Source organism: Gaeumannomyces tritici (genome assembly GCF_000145635.1).
Source record: "Gaeumannomyces tritici R3-111a-1 unplaced genomic scaffold supercont2.8, whole genome shotgun sequence".
Taxonomy (NCBI): domain Eukaryota; kingdom Fungi; phylum Ascomycota; class Sordariomycetes; order Magnaporthales; family Magnaporthaceae; genus Gaeumannomyces; species Gaeumannomyces tritici.
This window is the reverse complement of record NW_008804552.1, coordinates 447,916-466,207: the sequence shown is the minus strand read 5'-3', so window position 1 is coordinate 466,207 and position 18,292 is coordinate 447,916. Positions and strand designations below refer to the sequence as shown.

Genomic DNA, 18,292 nt, shown 5'->3' with positions numbered 1-18,292 from the left:
CGCTTGCCCGCGTCCCACCCACCCACACTGGCTGGCTCACTCACCCCAGACCGAACCAAATAAACACGGACTGATGGACCCAACAGGAAAGATGCGCCGCGCACGCCGCCCCCATGGATGGCCTGCCCGGAGCAGTGCTGGTGGTGTAGGGTTCGATGGGGTTCGAACTGCGGTTCTGGCCGATGGGGCATAAATGTTTTCTGTTCTTTGCTGCTGCCCCCCTAAAAAAAAAAAAAAAAAANAAAAAAAAAAGGACGCATTGATGGATTGGATTGGCTTGGTGCCTGTCTTGTCTGTCTTGCCTGTCGTGGTGGGTGGCGCACACACACATACACCCCCGCCCTAAAAAGCGCAAGCACCCAACGCGTCGGTCAGGAACATCCCATCCACACAGACAGGCAAGACGAACGGGTGAGCGCTGAGCTGGGCAGCAGGCCGGGCTAGCCTTGGGAGAACGGCCAGACCAGACCAATCCGTCGTTTTTTTCGCCGCACGCTGGATCCCGGCACAGCAAGCACCAGCCAGCCAAGCGCCAGGCACCAGGGCACCAGGGGTGGGGAAGAGGCTTGGGGGTGATACCATCTGCGGGGGAAATAAAAAGTAAAAACCCACCCAGTAACAGGGGGGAAATCGCAGGGTTGTAGTGACTTGGGGGATGTCACGAGACTTCAAGAATTTCTCGTCCTTTGAAAGCTTTTCTCGATTTCTCTCTTTCTTTCACCAACTTCAACAATGGTAGTGACTTCATGCCAGCACGTGACCACCCTCTCGTTACCCCTGTGATCTCCAGTTTTAACCAGGTGGGTTTTTACTGTTTATTTCCCTCGCTGATGGTAGGTGGCGTCAGAGGGGAGCACAACGGGACCCATGGTGCCACACAGTGCGGTACCTGACCAATCCGCACCGGTCTGTGCCCCCGAACCCCTTTTTCTGTTGTGTTTGGCTCCCCACTTCTTTTCGCTCTTTGTACAGTGGCACAGATCAAGTGTGTGTGCATAACTCGTTGCAGGTCCAGTGGATTCCACTTGGGTTGAGGGCATCGCGCGTTCCTGTCGCCGACCCCCCGCTCCGCGTTGCCTCGGAGGGAAAGGTGAGGGCTCGCATACGAAAGCTTCTTGATCCAAGCCGGTCAGCAACCAAAGTATATTTACTTCCAACCCGGATAGCCTATCCTGGCATGCTGTGACCATCGTTCTTGAGTCTTTTTTTTTTCTCTCTCGACCCACGCGACGTGGTGTGTGCTGGTCCCAGACCTCCACCCCCGTCTTCCGGCACTCGGGCGCGAGGTCACCACAGGCACGACCAACCAAATCGTCCATCGCCCATCCAGGCTGGACGATTGGCCACCGCATCGGTGCAGGACGGCTTGTGCTGGCCGTCCCCCTCCCCACCAAAAGCCGGGTTTGCCCTTCGGAGGAGTGTTCCGTTGCATCCAGTCCTGCGTAGGTTGATGCACGTACCAGCCAGCCCCTCCCTCCCCTCCCCCTTGACGGACGCACCGCATGAGAAACAGGGTCACATCCCAAAAGGCAGGGGTGGCAGGGTGGGCTCGTGGGCAGGCCCGGGCGGGAGAGGGCAGGTGAGACAAGGCAAGAGATCGCCAGCTCTCCCAGCGAGGATCCGCTCAGGTTCTCGTGGGGTTCGGTTCTGGGCGCAGGTGAGGGAAGGAAAAAGGAAGAAGGACGTCGACTTCAAATGAACCAAGACGATCCTCTGTCAATAGACAGCAGACCCGGGCCGCAACATGGGACGACACCGTCCAGACGCCATCCCCATCCCGTCAGATCCCCATGCCTGGCGTGCCTGGGCTTTTCTCTCGCTCTCGCTCTCGACCGTTCGTCAGGGCCCACTTGACCGCATATAGCGCGCCCTGGCGTGGTGGGAAGGATTGACATGCAAAAAAAAAAAAAAAAAAAGAAGAGGCTCCCGTCGCCTGCTGTCCGTCCTCGCACTGAGAACACCTGGGTCTGACTCTGCCATCAACCAGCTCAGTTCAGGCAAGAGATCTGCCAGGATCCCCTAACTGTTGCAGGCGGAACCACGGTCACGCACGCACTGTTCTGGCCGATGGGGACAGTGTGTCGCGCTACGAAAGGTTGGGGGCGTTTCGGCACCGTACAGGTACCCACAACTCACCACCATCAACCCCCCTGCTCGCCGCCTTTTTTCGGGTCACGTCTTGGGCTTCAATGCCCGCCCTGGCGCGCCTGGGCGAGCTGGGGCCGCCGACTGGCTCTCCAACATTCCATTCCCACACACACACAGAGAGAGAAGGGAGTTGGTTCTGCGCGTTTCGATGACGAGGGTGGGAGGGTTTGGCCTGGGCCCGGTGAGAAGCTGCGGGCTATTCAATCTATGCCGCGGGGTTTTTTTTTCTTTTGTTCAAAAGCGTCTGGCAAAGGGCAAGCAGAACAGGTCCAGACTGTGGGGACTGAAGGTGGACGAGTCGAGCAACGCAACCACCCCCAAACCCAGTCTTTTTTCTCCCTATCCCACACGAGAACAATGCCGTGGAATCGGGCCACCGCCGCGACTGACAGTAAGGCAATGCTACGCTAGACGGCGGGCCCCGTCAAGGTCTGGCTTGGACGCTATCGATCAACAACGACACCATCACACAGGCCGTTTGCACAGTACCGTGTCCCTAACAAGCCAAGTCCAAAAGCCGGGCAAAAAAGGTCCGAGTGCAGAAAACGTGATCGATCATGCCAGCCAGGCACGCATGGGTGATGGGACATGTGAATCCCATTTGTTTTCCTCACTCGCCCGTTACACACGGGCACACAGCCACCAACAGGGAAGGCCGTAAGACGCTGGCCGAAAGCCTCCGTGTGGGTTTCCTTCTCCTGTCGCCACCATCCCGACGCTATGGGTTCACTGCCGCTAAAGAACAGGAAACGTGTCACGGTGCCTGGCCCCCGATGCGAACTCTGACTGGTCCGGCCAAGCCTTCCCCATCCGTCCCTAGGTAGACGGTCCCACGGGGGCTGCACAAGTCGCGCTCCTGTCGGAGCGAGCGCTCGCCCCGGTTCGCCCTGTCAGCTGTCAGGCGGACGACGCCCTTTTTTGTTTTTCTTTGCCGGTGGTGTCCACGCTCTGGAAAAGAATTCGTCTGGAAAAAAGGGGGGGGTGGTTGACTTCTGTGTGGGGTGGTGGGTTGGTTGGTCCAGCGCGTGCCGTATCAGGCCAATCGCATGTGTTTGCGTCCCGGCCGTTTCCACGAATAGGGCGGGCGAACATGGGGGAGGACAGGGAAAAGGGGGCGGCCGCCAAGACGCGCCTCGAAGGCACCTGTGAGAGAGGGAAAAAAGTAGCACCCGGCAAAGAAATGTCGATTGCGTCGCTTACCATGGAACTTGCCGTCTCGAGATGGGTGGCTCCGAGAAGAAAAATGTCCCAAAAAGGGTTTCACCCGCTTCTGCAACGCCAAACCATCGACCGGCCGTCTCTGCCTAGGGCGCCACAAATTCCCGTCCAGTCCGCATCGCCAAACACACGGCGCGGCAACGGGTGTCACGTGTTGATCGACCGTTTGTTCTGTCCTTGTCAGCTCCTCCATCCGATTCCTCCTCATCGGTCCCGGCTGTGACCTTCCCTCCCCTGCTGGGGTCTTCAGCCGGCTGTACCAAGGTTAGATGGGCGGTATTATATTTGACGGGCAGCCGGCGCGCATCTTTTGTTGCTGTTTTTTCCTTCTGCAGCCAGCCCGCGCGTTGGGGGGTCTATTGATAGCCGCAAGTCCTCCGTCAGCCGACATGTGTTCACTCCCCCAGGTACCTGCATAAGCGTCGAGCTTCCGACTGGACAGCTGTGCTGTGTGTGTGTGCCCCTAGACCAAACAGCAGGATACCACCCACACACAGTACGCATAGTACGCATAATGCAGTGAGATTCAATATGCGAGCCCTTTTCTTCTTGGCCAGGTTTGTTCCTGCAGCCTCAGCGGCGCTTGTCCGCTCTGCTGCGATTTCGATGGAAAGGAGGATGAGTGAGTGTGCGGGCTCTAGCAAACGAAGACAGCCTAGGCCGAAACCAGGGAATCTAGGACTCTGCGGGGATCACCGTCTCGTCCCGCAGCCCGGGAAAGGTTCACGAGCAAAAAAAAAAACGGGCATCGATTTCTTGTGTCCCGAAAGGGGGCGGGCGATGGCGTCGTTTTTTTTTTTGTTTTTTTTGAGGCGGCGGCCGTCCGTCCGACGCTTCGCATGGTTCACCTTGCCTGCCACACTCGAAGCAAACCGACGGCCGGGCCCCAGTTCGCGCGCACACAGTACTAGGGAGAACAAACGATGGGGTGGGGTGGTGCATGTGCATGCATGCATAAGGACGGACTCTGCAGGTGCGATGCACCACCTTTCCCCCAACGAACGACCACGACAAAGGACAGAAAAGATGCCGACAGGAAAGAAAGAAAAAAAAGGGGGCGGGCTGGATGTGTGACGGTGAGTGGGCGTCAGATCGGTGAAGACGAACATGACCCTGCAGGGCGGGGCGGGGTCGCATGGACTGTCTCCCTGTGTGCAGGTAGCGAATGCCAACCCAATTGACAAGCACAGCTGCCGGGATGGGATTCCTGAAAGAGGCACAGCCGGCCGAGTGCGTAGCATAGACCAGAAACAGACAAGTCATCAATCAGCCGGCCCATCATGCATAACCACAATGATAATGGCAGCTCTAGACTCAACTTGCCAGCTCGTATATTGAGCGACACTCCCCTCAAAGCCCGAACCACACGACTCGGGCATCCACTCACCCCTTTTTTTTTTTTTTTTTCTCCCTCGTCTCTCTCTCTCCCTCCTCTTCTTCGTCGCTTGGCTTCGCCGCATTCCCGGCCGGCAGAGTGCTTGCGCATTCCCTCACCCGCGCCAGGACCCCCGTCGTTACAAATGCCAAGGAGACCCCACAAGCGGGCAGCTTGAGCCATGGATGGGAATTGGAAGAGCCCAACGCGACAATCCATGGTGAAACGAGAATGCTTCTGAACCTATCTGCTGCTCCCCATCATCAAGCCCCAGCCCTCTCGCCCTCTTCTTCACCCCACCAGAAAAGACTCCAGGGTGGCTCAGTCGGTCTGGTCCAAGCAGCCCGGTTCTCTGACAAGCAACCAGGCTCGCCCCGGCCGGGGGCGGTGAAAGAAGTCGAGGAGAAAATGCACCGTCATGGGCTTGTTTTCTTTCCCGTGCCACCCCAAACCCCAAAACATGTCATGTCAATATTGACGTTGTGTTGAACGACGGGCTGCCCTTGCTCCGGCCAAAACGCGCCTCGCATGACGCGTCGAGGGGAGGGGGCTTGCGCTACATAACAGAGGGGCCTATAAGAGCTCCTTGAGTGGAGCACTGCCGCACTGCAGCGAATCGAGCCCCTTGCTCGAACTCTTGTCTCGATCCATGGCGCCGAGTCAGGCTGGCGGATTTGTTGATCTTGAAGACACCAGGCCAGACTTGATCCTGACCCAGGCGCAGCATCCAAACAAAGCAGCGCCCGTGTCGTGCATTTTTCCCAATCTGGCCGACACTGACTTTCCTGCCAGTGTAACCTCCCAGGGTACGGTCCTGTCTGACGTCTCGATGCCCTGATGTCCGCTTTCCTGCCATCTCCCCCCCACCACCGGATCCCGTCCCCCGGCCCACTCCCCCTGCCCTCTCGATCGGGACGGCGCGGGCTGGGAGAAGGAACGTGGGATGCTTCCATCATCCTGTTCTCTCTTTTTTTTTCTTTCTTTTCATTTTGATTTCTCCACGCGCCCCGAACCAACCCCCGTGCATATGCAGACAATAACCGTAGGGCAGACGCGCCAAGCTGCTGCTGCCGGGCGAGACGCCCCGGGTGACGTGAGTGAGGGCGCGTAGACAACTATACTGTGCTTGTCACGGTAGATGTCGACATGTTGTAACTTTGACACCTCCTTTCCAAGCAGCTCTATACCACCGGGGGAAGGCCGTTCTAGGAGATACCTATGAAAACAAGGTCCAAAAAAAATGATAAAATGAAACCATCAAAACGAAACCAAGCCCGAGACCGGGAGGCCGCTGTCAACAAGCCGCCGCTGCTGCCGCCGCCGCCGCCGCCGCAGTGGAGAACAGCCCGCTGCCATCCATTATGCATCTTTGGCCAGATCGGTCCTCGCCGTCTTCCCCTTTTTTTAACAAGGCAGGGCGATCCATGCCATATCACTCGGCCGGTTAGCCTTGCCCACGTCTTCTTGTCAGGAGGATTCCCGGCAGTGCCAAGTCCAACACACGTCCTTGGGTAGGCACCTAGGCATATACATGCACAAAATAGGTGGTACCAGCCAACCGACATCTGGCCAGACACGGGGCTCGAGTTGGGGGCGGCAGGGTAGAGGCCTCCTCCCCGTCATCCAGTAGAAGCAACCCTATACCTCCCAGCCTACAGCTCCCTCATGACCTCGCCCACCGCCCGGGCCGCGAGCCGCCGCCGCTGCTCCTCGGGCATGCCGGCGCCCATCTCGCGCGCCGCGAGCAGCTTTCGCATCATGGCCTCCACCTTTTCCACGTCCTCCTGCCTGAGGCTGTCCTCGTCACCACCACCACCACCACCACCACCGCTGCCCCCTTCCTTGTCACCATCGGTGTCTCCTGGCCCCTTTGCTGTAGAAGTAGTAGTAGTAGTAGTAGTAGTAGTAGTAGTAGTAGTAGCAGCAGCAGCGGCAGCAGCAGCAGTGCCTTGAGCACTACTGCTCGGCTTCGCCGTCCAGGAACTACCCGCCTCAACCCCGGCCCTGTCGTCCTCGGCCTCCGGCTCCACGCCCGAGCTCCAGATGGCGCGCCGCAGCCCCTCAAAGTCGGCCTTGTCGAAGCCAAACCCGAGGCTGGCGGGATCCAGGTCCGTGGGCTTCCCGCCGCCTGCCGCCTTTGCAAAGTCCCCAAACTCGGAGCCGTCGTCGTTGTCGCCGCTGCCGTCGCCGTCGTCGTCGTCGTCGTAGTCCAGGCCGTCGAGGGGGACGTCCAGCGCCCAGTCGTTGGACTGCAGCGCCTCGAGCACCCGGGGGATGCCCGTTTTCTCTGCATCGCTTTTGTCAGCAACGTTTTTATTTTCCGTAGCAAACCATAAATCCTCAGGCAGGCGGGGCAAGGAAAAAAAAGGATGACCAACCGCCAAACTCGTTCCTCAACCCCCCATCCCCTGTCCCGCCGCCGCCGCCGCCGCCCGGCCTGGCGTGCACAAACTCCAGCCCCGCCTCGGCGCAGCACTCCTCCCACTCGCCCAGCAAGTCCTCTCCTCCTCCTCCCGCAGCCGCCGCCGCCGGTGCCTCGCCCACCCCGACCGCCAGCCCGACCCCGTCCCAGTCCCAGCCGCCCAGGCCCTCGCGGACGACGCGGCCAACCGCCGAGACTAGGTCCCTGCTACCGCTACCGCTACCTCTACCGCCACCGCCGCCGCCGCCGCCGCCGCCACCAAGTGGAAACACGACGGCGACGCCGCCCAGCACGCCCAGCACCTCGCGCGCCTCGTCCGACAGGAACGAGTCGGCCCAGTCGCCCGGGGCGCCGCCGACCGTGTCGAGCCACACGGGCACCGACGCCGCGTAGTAGGGTGTCTTGAGCGCCAACTCGTGCGTAGTGCCCGCCAGCCCCGGGCCCCCGTCGGCGCCGTCCACGGCCGTGGAGGGGGACGGGTGCGAGCCCGTGAGGTCTGTTTTTTTTTGGGGGGGAGGGGTTCCAATGTCAGTATGCATAGTTGTGTTTCTAGAATATCTTATGGTGTGTCCGTCCCCCTTTGCTGTAGGTAGTCATGGTGGGGGTCCAATCACCAACAGACCTTTGATGAACTTGCCAAGTAGCTCGGCGTCGCTTTTAAGCGACACGACCAGGATTCGTCGTGGGTTTGAGATTTCCATCTTTGGTCGGGTTTTTGCAATCAGTGTGATAAATGTCAAAGACATCTGCTGTCTGTTTTGGGGAATTCGGGCGAGTGCTCTCGAGTGGCTGCGCCTTAGCGATGACGGTCCTTGACTTTATTGCTCGTTTGGTGGGGCAGGAGCTCTGTCTGGTGCTTCCACTAGAAATACATGACCAGCGGCTGACAAACTTCCAGGACTGCTCATTTGGCGACTTCAAAACAAGAACACATTGTTTTCTAAACTCAAAATACAACATGCGATCCTCTTTTACTGGCCGGAAGATTGTGGCCTTTGATATAACATCACACTCATCTTTCTCCAACAGCGGACCAATTACACAATACAATGCCAAGGACAGACAAACACCTTCACCGAGACGGAAGTGGCATATCGCTTCACGATTGATAACATCACCTCAACTTAACGAATAGAACAGAGGGCGGAGGGTAAACAAAGCATGTACACTCAATATCCAAATACAATTATGTATCGCCATTGAATCCATCTCACAAAGGTGTCCCTATGGGCCTATACGATAGCAGCCTATGATATACTTTTACTGCACAACAACCGGGAGAATGTGTTCTCGCTTATTCTCGTATTGCACTCTGCCAAAGTGATGCCCGGTCCATCTTAGGCCCAGATGGTCGTAAGCCATTCGCCCAACCTCGTCGCCAGATCCGCATCCATCCCAATAGACGAACCAGGTGCTGGATGAATGCCGAGGCTGCGGCGGCGACGGACCGAAGGTGTGTCGTCAACTCCGGGCCAATGACGTGGCTGCGGGTGCCGCCGAGGCGACGAAGCCAGGGCCCCGGCTCCTTCTTGGCCTTGGTCGTCAATCGAGAAGTCTGTAAACATCTTCTGACGTCTCAGGCCGGTACCGGAGGCGGCTGTATCCTTTGGCGGCTCGGCCGTGCCAACCGTGCTTGGGGCGCCATGCTATGACGCAGCCGCCCCATCGCCGCTGGCAGCCGGTTCTTCGATATCAATAAGTGTCCCCTGCCCCTTCTTGATCTCCCAGGCTTTCTTGGCCGACTTAGCCAGCACGTCATAGTCGCCGCTCATATCACACATGCCCCGGAAGCTTCCGCCCTCTCCCTTTTGCATCAGCTCCCAGGGATGTCCGTATTCAACGACGGCGCCCTTGTCCAGCACGAGGACCTTGTCGTAGTCCACAATCGTCTGCAGGCGGTGCGCGATGGTAATTATGGTCGCGTCCTTCATCTCCCGGATCGTATCTTGGATCTTGGAATCGGTCGCGTAATCGATGGATGCCGTGGCCTCGTCCATCACCAGCACGGACGGCTCCTTGAGCATCGCCCGCGCCAGACAGAGTAGTTGCCGCTGACCCTGCGAAAGGTTTGATCCGGACTCGGACACGGGTGAAGAGAGGTTCAGGAAGACGTTCTTGTTGGCGCTCGGTGCCGTCGCTGTAGGGCTGGCCGAGCCGTCAGAGGCTTCTGGCACGGCTTCCACGGGGCTCGGCGGGCTGCTGCCGCCCGTCGACTCGCCAGGCGAGATGAGCTGCACGCGGCGAAGCGCCTTGAAAATCTGCTCGTCCGTGAAGAGCTGGAACGGATCCAGGTTGGACCTGATCGTACCCATGAAAAGGGTCGGCTCCTGCGGCACGATAGTGATGGCCTCTCTCAGGTCGCGGAGGCCAATCAGACCAATGTCGATGTCATCGATGAGAATCTTGCCCTCATCTGCCTCGAGTGCGCGGAAGATGGCCAGGGCAAGAGAGCTCTTGCCCGCCCCGGTTCGGCCCACAATGCCCACTTTCTCGTGCGCATCGATCTTGAAAGTGAGGTTCCGCAGGACGGGGTCGAGTTCCTTGCGGTAGCGTGTCGTGTAGTTTATGAACTCGACCGCCCCGGAGCTAGGCCAGTTTCGCGGCGGCCTGTTCTTCTCCACAATGGGCTCTGCCTCCTGCTCCACATCCAGGTACTCCTTGACACGCTCTACCGCGTTCATGTTTTGCTCGTTCAGGGCGTAGAGCCGGACAAGCCAGAGGATGTTCTCGGCGAACCCGATCGCGTAGCTCAGCGACAAGCCTGCAGAGCCCGCATCGATGACGCCGATGCTGAGGATGACAAACACTCCGGCGAAGAAGGCGACCAGGTCGCCCAGAAGGTCCGTCCGGAAAGCGAGCCACCTGTTAGCTGCCCACAGGTAGATAAACGGCCGTAGCTGCGCGTTGATGCGCGCCATGTTGTCGCGGACGAATCGCCGTTCGTCCCCGTACGCCCGGATCGTGGTGACACCGCTCAGGGTCTCGCCAAACTGCTGGAACAGGGGGCTGCGCTGGACGGACTCCAGCCGCTTGAGGTCGCGCGAAGCGGCGAGGTAGTACCTTCCGAGGAAAACGTAAGCGGCCGTGATAAACACGCCAGATACAAGGAACCCAGGTGTGACAGAGGCGATCAGAGTCACTGTGACAAGGATGCCAAGAGCGCAGCTCATAACTCCAATGGCGATGGGGGCCACTTCTTGATCGACAGCTTCGAGATCCTTGCTGAACCGGTTCATCATCTGGCCCAGGGGGGTGACGTCAAAGAACTTGAATTTGGCCCTCGAAACAGCGCCCATGAGCTGGCTGTGTAGCTTCCAAGAGGCCGCCAGGGAGCCAAAGAAGATCCAGAGGTCGCGGATGAAGGCCGTCAGGGCGCCTGCAAGACCGATAATCCCCAGCACCACCAGGTAGTACTGCACATTGACCTCGGGGTTCATGGCCACCTGGAGAGCGGTAGCGTTTGAGTTCATCGTGAGCTGATCCTTGACATAGGTAGACACCGAGGCCATGTACGTGGGGGTGAATGACTGAGCACCGTAGGAAAGCGAGTTGGGGTTGAACTGGATCTTGGAGACCTCCTCGGTGTACTGGTTCGCCCACTCCTTGATCCAGAGGTTGGAGGCAACGCCGCTGACCTGCTGGAGGATGAAGACGACCATGGCAACGGCCCAGAACCACCACGATCCCATAGAGCTGAGGTATAGCTTCATCACGGACCATTTGACAGCGCCAGTCACCTTGGATTCATCCATGGCATCCTGCTTCTTCTGGGGTTTTTGAGGCTTGGACAGATGATCGCCACCATTGGCATCGAATACCGTATCGCCGCTCGTCTCGCCGATGCTAGAGGGGACGCGCGAAGGAATCCTCGAGATGTTAGGGGTTCCGGGCTTCGACTTTTGAGCGGCCTGGATCTCCTCGCCGAGGACGCCAGACGCGATCATGTCCTGAGGGGTCCCCTGGCTTGTTATCCTGCCGTTGGTCATGGCGATAACGTGGTCCGAATGGGGCACACAAAGCGGGATGTTGTGGGAAACAAGAATGCAGGTTCGGTTACGCATGAGCGGGCCCTTGATGCAGCTATTGAATATCCACTGAGCCGTGTGAGAGTCAACAGCGCTGAGGCAGTCGTCGAGGAGGAGGTGCTTCGAGTTGGAGTAGACAGCCCGTGCAAGAGAAATGCGCTGCTTCTGACCGCCCGATAGCGTGATTCCCTTTTCGCCCACCAGGGTCTCGTCGCCATTGTCGAGGATCTCGAGATCACGCTCGAGAGCACAGGCGATGATGACGTCATGGTACCGCTTTTCGTCGAAGGGCGCCGAGAAGAGAATGTTTTCCTTGATGTTTGCGTTCACCAGCCAGGCCTGCTGGGCGACATAGGCGCACGTCTCGGCAAGCCCCGTCTCGGGGTCCGGATGCACATCCTCGCGGCTCCTGCCACCAGGAAGGAACACGTGCCCTTTGACTAGAGTCATCTCACCAAGCAGCGCCATGAGCAGCGAAGTCTTTCCGGATCCAGTGGGGCCAGTGATAACGTTGAGCATGCCGATTTGGAAGTCAATGTCGATGTCGAGCAGTCGGAACGCCTGTGAGCCATCCTCAGCAACGACATCCTTGCCGCCCCAGATGAAGGTCGCCTCCCGGAAACCGACGACGCGCTTTCCATTCTCGTCCAAATTATCCTCGCCGAGCTGCTCAAACTTGTCCGTTTCCTCCTCGGTAAGGAACTCCTCGATACGGTCAACCGAAACCTTGGCCTCCTGGACGTGGGCAAGCATGTCACCAAGCTGATCCAGGGGGTAGCGCAGAAGCATGAAGAGCGATATAGACGTGAAGGCGATGGAAGGGTAGAGGGGCTTCTTCTCAATCATGGTGTAGACCAGGAACGAGAAAAAGGTGATCAGGATCGGGACCGTGTTCCAAGCCCCCACAGCGCACGCCCAGACGATGTAACGCGCCCTGAGGGCCTTGAGCTCTGCCTTGCGCTTCTCGTCGACTATGTTGCTGAACCGGTGCTCCCAGGCAAAGTACTTGATGATGCGAATGTTCTGAAGGATCTCGTTGGTGGTATGTATCCGCTTGTCTGTAGCAGCCATGATAGTCTTCTGAGTCGAGTTGAAAGCCTTCCCAAACGCAATATTGATGGGAAGCAGAGCCGCCATGACGATGAAGCCAGGGATGGCGCTCAGGCCAAGAACCTGGTAGAGTAGGACGACGGACACCAGTAGCTGCGTGGGCGCGGAAGCAACGAGGAAGTGTAGGTACGCCGTGACCTCGGACACCTTGAAGCTGTCGACCGACATGAGGTTGATGATGGTCCCGAGGTTGGCCTGCTCATCTGATTCCTCGGCCTTCTTGTCGCCCTTGCTCGCGTCGGCGTCGGCGGCCTTCTTCTTGTCGTCCTTGCCGCCCAGGCCAAGCATCCTTTTGATTTTGGCGAGCTTGCCAAGTTTGACTTCATCCTTCTTGTCGGCACCAAGAACGGTGTCTTTGCCGGCAGCAGCCTTGCGCCGCAGCGCCTTGGCGTAGATGTCGCCGATCAGGATGGCGCGGGCGTTGATGCAGATCTTGCGGCCGATCCACAGCGCACGGTTATCGGCAAAGGAGCGGACGATGTCGGTAACGGGAAGCAGGATGACGTAGAGCCACAGGACACTACGGGGCGCGCTTTCCGGGTTCTCGACGTACTCCAGAATGGCCTTGAGGAGCATGGTAGGGGCAAAAGTGAAGAAGCCTGAGAGGACGGCCCAGCCGGCCTGGGAAATCAGCATGGCCTTGAAATAGCTTAGGAGGTGGAAGGACAGGGCCGAGGTCTTCTTGACTTGGCGGTAGTGGGACAGGACGGCGGCGGCCTTGTCCTTGGGCAGCAGATTCCAGATCTTGTCCATCTCGAATGGCTCCTTGTAGCCTTGGCGCACGATGGAATCAACCCAAGAAAAGGAGAAGGACGAGAAAAGCGACGCAAGGTTCTCGCGCGAGGGCGGAATCCCATCCTCCCACTCTAGCAGGACCGTCTTATTGCCCTTGCGCGTGGTGATTGCCATGATGAACAGCAGAGTCGTCAGAGAGAACTCGATAATCACCAAAACCTGGCTCAGCTGCGACATGGGGTGGACGAGGACGGAGCGGAAGATGGCGATGGTGAAGAGCCACTGGCAGCTGTAGATTGCGGCGGTGTGGTTCCAGAGGTGCGGCACCCGCCATTGCGTGTTTCCGAGGAAGAGGCGGAGCGAGGCAAGGACGAGGACGTAGACCCAGGTGGCCAGACCGACGACGGCGGGGGTGAGCGAGGGGCGCGAGGTGTCCCGCTTGAGCAGAGCGATAGCATTGACGGCGACCAAGCCGGCGATCGCGAGCTCTTCGACAACGATCGAAAGGGTCTGGGCAGGGGGCTTATCGGCCTGGACAATGGAGCCCCTGGTTGTGGTCTTGACGAGGGTCAGGCGGCCCCCGTTAATGGCCAGGCCCTCATCGTCGTCGGCGTTCTCGGTGAGCGGCTCGTCGGGCGGGAGGTCGGTGTGCTGGCGGGCGGCATTGTCGCGGTCCGGGATCGGCGCATACGAATCATTCCCCCGTTTTAGCCTGCCGGCGGCTCGGTAAACGCTCTGGAAGCCGAGGTTGAAAAACGACAAGATTATGACAGTCGCCGGGAGGAGAATTCTCAGGTAGCTGCGAGACAAGGCGTTATGGTCAGCGCCAGAGGAAAACGGCACCAGACGTGATTGGACCCCCGCCGACGGGAGCACAAGCCGCCAAGACAGGGGGCTGCGGCGGTTCCCGTTGGATGCTTCGGACTCACTCATGCTGGAAACAATGCGTCAGATCATCAGTTTGCCATATTGGCCACTCGCATTCACCAACACCCATTGTCATATAGCGCGTGCGGCCCCGCGCTGCCAAGGGCAGACAGGAGCGGCGAAGTCGGAGGCGTCCAGTGCTAGGCTGCTCAGATTGTGTGAAGGGATGCGATACAGCGAGATGGCGCAACGGCCCAGGGAGGGCGACCGGGGCGAGGGCAGCACAGATACGGATTGGTCAAAGAACAGACGCCCAGGAATGGAACGGAGGAGAGAAAAGGATCTATTTAAAAAGCCAAACGGCTGGGAATAAATGGGGGAGGGACTAGCATGGATGATGGATAGTTGGGCCGAGGGAACAAACAATTGGAGTACACCCGCTGCTGACGATGGAGGAAAAAAAAAATTGGCAGGCACATTAGTCGACTCTGCCCAGGCGGGCCCGGGCGGGTGGAGTCCAGATGGGGGGCGCGTACTGGCCTAGGGTATGCAGGGCGACTTGCCCAAGGTAGGAGGCTCCGATGGCGAGCGTCAAGCCAAGGTGGGCGGAAGTCTCGATGCACACACCCGGCGCTGACGGTCCAATTTTACGGTGAACAAAAATCGAACCTGAGGGTTCGAGTTTTTGGCGTAACATGGGAATCTGAGCTAGGCAGTTGGCGATAGCAAAGGAGAGCAGACGAGCCCTGACCTTAGTGTTTGCGCGGACCTACTGTCAAACCTCGCCCCTCGAGCCGCGGATTGACCTCCGGCTCTAAGATTGTCCCCATGCAATGCAGTCATGCTGCGTCCATGACCGGGCGGGCAAGTCATACCGTGGAACCCAGCCTTGTTTTCTTCATAGCCCTGGAGGGCTGGCTCCTCTTTTCCTGACCGAAACGGCCCCTGATAAGCGCCCCAAGCACCAGGCGGGACACAAAAGATGAACAAAAACTGTATGGTTCATCATGATGAAATTTCTCAAGCGCTTATGGAGCGCCAAGGTCCCGAAAAACTGTCGCGAGCCCCACCCGCTCCTGAGCTCAGTTCTGCGGCGTGGTGATCTGACATCAAGCCTCCGTTGAGGCTCTTTCAAGTCGGTTGAGACTGGCCCTTTGGTCTCGGGAGAGGCAAACAAAACAAGATTGTCGGTGGCGGCGCACAGAGCCAAGCCCCATTGTCGCTTGCGCAAGGATCTCCGTTGTCGGCCGGCCTGTTCGCCGATTTGCTGCCTTTTCTACGCGGGCCCGGCTCAACAGCATCGATCCTCACTCAATTCCTTTGCATCCCTCCCAACCTCAATACTGATCCCTCCTATCCTCGAGTCCCGCTCCATGCAGGTGACTCATACAGGTATGTTGTTACTGTACCCGTCGTCACCTGCTCGCTTGAAGGGAGGGGGTCTGAAGATGGAGGGGCGGATAACGAGGTCGGACAACGGCAAGCCTCGGATTACTCTTGTGGGAGACCGCTATGTGCACGCCGCTGTCTCCCCCCACCCGCGTGCGTTCTGCAAGCACAGGGGGTTGGGGGCCTCCACCTTGCGTACCACCCCATGGCACAGAGGCCAATAACGGTGACCCCCAATTTGCGGCATGATGCACAGAGAGCCCTTTCCCCGACTTTTCGAAGCCGCAGCGCGTTTTCTGCTCATTGGCGCGGTCTCATGTACCGCTTGTGCCTCAAGTCGCTTTTTTTTTTTTTTTTTTTTTTATAGCTGACTGGCCCGACCGCCCTGGAAGCGCCACGGGTCACGGACTAGGCAAGCCAGGTCGAGACCAGGCAGGACCGGCGGGGCTTGTTAGCCTCTTTTCTATAGCCGCCGGAACCTCCATCCTTGAGACTGAAGGTCGTCGGGAACCGGTGAGCCGAGAGAGGAAGGTGGGGCGTGATAAGGACCGAGCACCGAGCCCGGTATCCACGGGGAAGGGAGCCGGCCATAAAGCAAGGCCAGCCAGTCACAAGCCTACGGGCCAGTCAGCTATAGACAACCCAGTCACAGATACGGGCATGAAAAGCCCAAAAAAAAAAAAAAGTCAGTCACAGACAGGCAGGCAAAGCCCACAAACCCTTACATTGATCGCCACAACGCCATTGATTCTACATACACATCCCAATACAACCGCCCCGCGGCATCCATTTGCTGTCTGCCAAGTGCTGCCTGCAAGCGCGTCGTCCTTTTCCCAGTCCCACCAAGGCAAGACCCAATAAGAAAAAAGAGACCAAGCTTTTCTTTCTCAAGTTTAGCCTTTGGACGGGGAGATCCGCCCCGTTGCTAAACATGCAAGCCAAAAGATTCCTATTTTGCGCCCCTTTTTACTTGTCCAATAGGTATGCCGTCCCAGACACGCGTAGCAGGCCGCCCCTGTAAAAATATCCCCGCATATTATTACAGTTTGGTTAAAACCAGCATTTTGGAGAGATATGTGGTCTAGTGTTGACACTCAAAAGCAGAAGAGTGTTCCGTCTAGCCCATGACCATGCCCTTCATACCAGCGATATCTCCCTCCTTGGCAGCGATCTCGAAGTATCCGTAGATGATGCTATTGGGCGCGTATTAGTATTGGATCGCATCAACCACGCAAATCTGATGGAGATCTAGGCACTGGTGTGAAACTTACGTGACGGCAAGAAGAGTACCGGTGCCGGAGCCGAGAGCACCCATGAGGTCACTGGCAACAGAGAGAGCACCGATGCAGGCACCGCCAAAGGCGGCAGCGGTGGGAATGATGCGCTTCAGCTCCTTGTACATGCTCTGGTCGCGATGGCCGGCCATGACAAGGCCCTGGTCCTTGAGCTGCTTGGCAACATCGCGGGGGCTCGAACCCGAAACCTCAATCCAGGTCTTGGAGAAGACGGCGCAGGCAGTGAGCATGTAGGCGATGTACAGGGCCGTGTGGATGGGGTCAACGAGAGCCTCCTTGAAGTTCATCGGGGGCGACATGTAGTAGGTCAGACCCGAGACGGCCGACAACTGAGACGAACCATCCTTGGCCTCCCAAACACCGAAGAGGCGGACCAGGAGGTTCTCAGAGAAGCGCGAATACAGCATCTGCGAGATGATAAAGATGTTGGACGACAGGGCGCTCTGCAGCATGATGGGCATGTTGGAGGTGTAGAATAGGCGGACGGGGTACGAGCCGCGAGCACCACGCTGGCGAGACGACTTGACGGGGATCTCGACGCGGAGACCCTGCAGGTAGATGACGGCGGCGAAGACGACGAGGGTGGCCAGCAGGTTCATGATGTTGGGCAGGTTCTGGCGGTAGAAGGCCTCCTGCAGCGCGCGCTGCTTGTTGGGCCACGTCATGAGCAGGTGGAACAGCGCAATGACGGCGCCCTCGTACTCGGGGCCGCGGCCAGTGTTGATGCTGGTAGGGGAGAAGGCCTTCCACATGATGGACTCGCAGATGTTGGTGGCGATGAATAGCGAGATGCCGCTGCCGAGGCCGTATCCCTTCTGCAGAAGCTCGTCCAGGAGGATGACCATCATGCCGGCGATGAAGAGCTGGAGGATCAGGAGGAAGACGATACCGGCGCCGAGCTCCGAGGGGGGGCCGTAGAGGCCGGTGAAGACGTAGACGGTAGCGGTTCCGGCAGACAGGATGAAGGCAAACAGCTTCTGGGCGGTCTGGTAGAGCTCACGGTCGGACTTGAGGTCGAGGTTGACGTCGATCATGTGGGTGCCGGCCAGGAGCTGGAAGACCATGCCCGACGAGATGATGGGCGTGATTCCCAGCTCCATTAGCGTTCCTCGGTTACTGGCCAGCATCATGCGCAGCCAGTATAGCGGATCAGAGGTATCCGAGGACACAATGCCGTAGAGGGGCATCTGGCTCATGACCAGGAAGATGAGGAGGGTGAGGCCAGTCCACATCAACTTTTGGTTGAATGGGATCTTGGTCTCGGGCTGCTGGACCTCGGGGAGGAACGGCACGAAGGGCTTGACGAGGTCAAGGAACCGTACTAGAAGCAGCAGCGATCGCGCGGGTCAGCACACGCTGCTGGGATGGCAGACGGCCTACACAGCAGCGCCGGAGGCACGCGGCCGCGGGCGCAGGCGAGGGCAGCGAGGAGGCGCGTGGCGGCGAAGGCGGGCTAGCGGCATCGCGAGAGCGGCAACTTACGAGAACTCATGGTGGGCAATTATTTCCAAACGCTCATCTAAAGGGGTGTTGAAGAAAAGAAGAAGAAGGGTGTTGCGGTCTGTCGTCGGGCGGGCGAGGGAGGGCCGCGTCTGCGTTTTTAACTTGACGAAAGGAAGGAAAGGAGGAAGGCCGCAGAAAGGAGAAGGCGGCGCTGCTGGCAGATGTGGCTCTAACGCGGGAAATCTCAATAACTGCGATGTGTTCA

At 58.4% G+C, this 18,292-nt stretch overlaps 5 protein-coding genes across 5 annotated transcripts; all 5 read right to left on the bottom strand.

Annotated features, from left to right (window-relative positions):
- Positions 1 to 5,825: 5,825 nt before the first annotated feature.
- On the bottom strand, positions 5,826 to 7,936 carry GGTG_12279 (hypothetical protein). The gene is made up of 3 exons (XM_009230176.1): positions 7,786 to 7,936; positions 7,120 to 7,659; positions 5,826 to 7,028 (listed from the first exon to the last, which is right to left on the bottom strand). Exons 1-3 carry the CDS (start codon positions 7,907 to 7,909, stop codon positions 6,394 to 6,396), a joined length of 1,299 nt encoding a protein of 432 aa, XP_009228440.1. The 5' UTR covers positions 7,910 to 7,936; the 3' UTR covers positions 5,826 to 6,393.
- A 564-nt stretch (positions 7,937 to 8,500) lies between these two features.
- On the bottom strand, positions 8,501 to 8,728 carry GGTG_12278 (hypothetical protein; the record flags this gene model as incomplete). The annotated part of the gene is made up of 1 exon (XM_009230175.1): positions 8,501 to 8,728. The coding sequence occupies one exon, from the start codon at positions 8,726 to 8,728 to the stop codon at positions 8,501 to 8,503; it is 228 nt and encodes a 75-aa protein (XP_009228439.1).
- Positions 8,729 to 8,809: 81 nt separating this feature from the next.
- GGTG_12277 (hypothetical protein) lies at positions 8,810 to 14,030 on the bottom strand (the record flags this gene model as incomplete). Its single annotated transcript, XM_009230174.1, has 2 exons — positions 8,810 to 13,832; positions 13,963 to 14,030. The coding sequence occupies 2 exons, from the start codon at positions 14,028 to 14,030 to the stop codon at positions 8,810 to 8,812; spliced, it is 5,091 nt and encodes a 1,696-aa protein (XP_009228438.1).
- A 1,659-nt stretch (positions 14,031 to 15,689) lies between these two features.
- On the bottom strand, positions 15,690 to 16,079 carry GGTG_12276 (hypothetical protein; the record flags this gene model as incomplete). The annotated part of the gene is made up of 2 exons (XM_009230173.1): positions 15,690 to 15,905; positions 16,048 to 16,079. 2 exons carry the CDS (start codon positions 16,077 to 16,079, stop codon positions 15,698 to 15,700), a joined length of 240 nt encoding a protein of 79 aa, XP_009228437.1. The 3' UTR covers positions 15,690 to 15,697.
- A 327-nt stretch (positions 16,080 to 16,406) lies between these two features.
- GGTG_12275 (protein transporter SEC61 subunit alpha) lies at positions 16,407 to 18,076 on the bottom strand (the record flags this gene model as incomplete). Its single annotated transcript, XM_009230172.1, has 3 exons — positions 16,407 to 16,482; positions 16,561 to 17,905; positions 18,067 to 18,076. The coding sequence occupies 3 exons, from the start codon at positions 18,074 to 18,076 to the stop codon at positions 16,407 to 16,409; spliced, it is 1,431 nt and encodes a 476-aa protein (XP_009228436.1).
- Positions 18,077 to 18,292: the final 216 nt, after the last annotated feature.